The sequence below is a fragment of the Corapipo altera genome, unplaced genomic scaffold (genome assembly GCF_003945725.1).
Source record: "Corapipo altera isolate COAL_440 unplaced genomic scaffold, ASM394572v1 60888, whole genome shotgun sequence".
NCBI lineage: Eukaryota > Metazoa > Chordata > Aves > Passeriformes > Pipridae > Corapipo > Corapipo altera.
In genome coordinates this window covers 4375-6216 of record NW_020885558.1, presented here as the reverse complement: position 1 = coordinate 6216, position 1842 = coordinate 4375, and the positions used below count along the sequence as shown (strand labels likewise).

The window sequence follows — 1842 nt, the reverse complement described above, 5'->3', positions numbered from 1 at the left end:
TTTTATTTAGAGCTTTGGGGTTTGATCTGCAAACCCCTGTTTTCATTTAGAGTTTGGGGTTGGAAATAAAACCTAAATCCATTGTTTGCATTTGGACTTTGGGATTTGGAAGTAAAACCTAAACCCACTGTTTGCATTCAGAGTTTGGGGTTTGATCCACAAACCCCTGTTTTTATTTAGAGTTTGGAAATAAACTCTAAACCCACTGTTTGCATTTGGAAAAAACCCTAAACCCACTGTTTTCATTTAGAGTTTGGGGTTTGGAAACCAAACCTAAACCCACTGTTTGCATTCAGAGTTTTAGGGCTGGAAATAAAACCTAAATCCACTGTCATTATTTGGAGTTTTGGGGTTGAAAATAAAACCTAAACCCACTGTTTGCATTCAGAGTTTTGAATTTTGATCTCCAAATCCCTGTTTTCATTCAGAGTTTTGGGGTTTGAAGATAAAACCTACAAATCATTGGGTTGTAGTAAGAATTTGGGGGTTGGAAATAAAACCTAAACCCACTGATTTTATTTAGAGTTTTGGGGTTGGAAATAAACCCTAAACCCATTGTCATTATTTAGAGTTTGGGGTTTGAAAATAAAACCTAAATCCACTGTCATTATTTGGAGTTTTGGGGTTTGGAAATAAAACCTATAAAATACTGTTTGCATTTAAGAGCTTTGGGGTTGATCTACAAACCCCTGTTTTCATTCAGAGTTTTGGGATTTGATCCACAAACCCCGTTTTCATTTGGAGTTTGGGGTTTGGAAATAAACCCTAAATCCCCTATTTTCATTTAGAGTTTTGGAGTTTGGAAATAAAACCTAAATCCACTGTTTGCATTTACAGTTTGGGGTTTGGAAATAAAACCTAAACCCACTGTTTGCATTTGGAGTTTGGGGTTTGGAAAAAAACCTAAACCCACTGTTTGTATTTAGAGTTTTGGAGTTGCAAAAAAACCCTAAATCCACTGTTTGTATTTAGAGTTTTGGGGTTTGGAAACTAAACCTAAATCCACTGTTTGTATTCAGAGTTTTGGGGTTTGGAAATAAAACCTAAATCCACTGTTTTCATTTGGAGTTTGGGGTTTGGAAATAAAACCTAAACCCACTGTTTTCACTTGGGAGTTTGGAAATGAAACCTAAACCCACTGTTTTCATTCCGAGTTTGGGGTCTGACCCCACTGTTCCCATCCCAAATTTTGAACCCAAACCCTCCAACCCCCTTTTTTCCCTTAAGAATTTGGAGGTTTGACCTGTTTTCACTCCCAGTTTTGGGGTTTGAAGCTTCTGAGGTCCCAGAACAACCCCTTAAACCCTCCCCCTCTTCCCACCCCACCTCTCCAGTCGTTCAGGAACCACATTCCCACCCTCTTGACCCCACCAGGACTCTCCCTTTTCCCAGAAAACCTCCGAGCCCCGTTCGATTTCCGTCCGATTTCCTCGCGCGGGATTTCGCCCGGATTTATTCCCGGAGGGAGGGAGGGAATAACTCCCAGGGGAAGGATTATGCTGCTCAGGGAATTCTTTCCCACCTGTCCATAGATCCTGTTGGGTTTCTTGCCCCTGCAGCTGAGCAGGGCCCACCTCTTGTACTTGACGTTGCAGACGTGGACGTCGTTGCCGTTGCTCTCTCCGAAGGGGATCCCGGTGCCCCCGAACACCAGCAGGTTGTTCCCGTGCAGGACAACTGGGAGAGAGGGACATTGGTTGGGATGCAGTGGGGAAAAACAGCCGGTTCTGGGATGGTTCTGGGATGCTGGAGGGGGAGGTGGCCCTGCCATCGGACCCTTGGCCAAGCATTCCATGATTCCAAGGTCTGGAGAGCAGGGAGGGTTCATGGACTGCACGGACA

General features: G+C 43.6%; 1 protein-coding gene across 1 annotated transcript in view; it reads right to left on the bottom strand.

Moving 5' to 3' along the window:
* Nucleotides 1–1809, bottom strand: part of LOC113940611 (kelch domain-containing protein 10-like) — a gene marked incomplete at its 3' end in the record, with an annotated part of 6401 nt that extends 4592 nt beyond the window's left edge. Inside the window, exon 1 of the mRNA XM_027631769.1 lies at nucleotides 1523–1809. Within this exon, the coding sequence (XP_027487570.1) occupies nucleotides 1523–1795 (273 nt within the window). The remainder of the gene's footprint in view (nucleotides 1–1522) is intronic.
* Nucleotides 1810–1842: the final 33 nt, after the last annotated feature.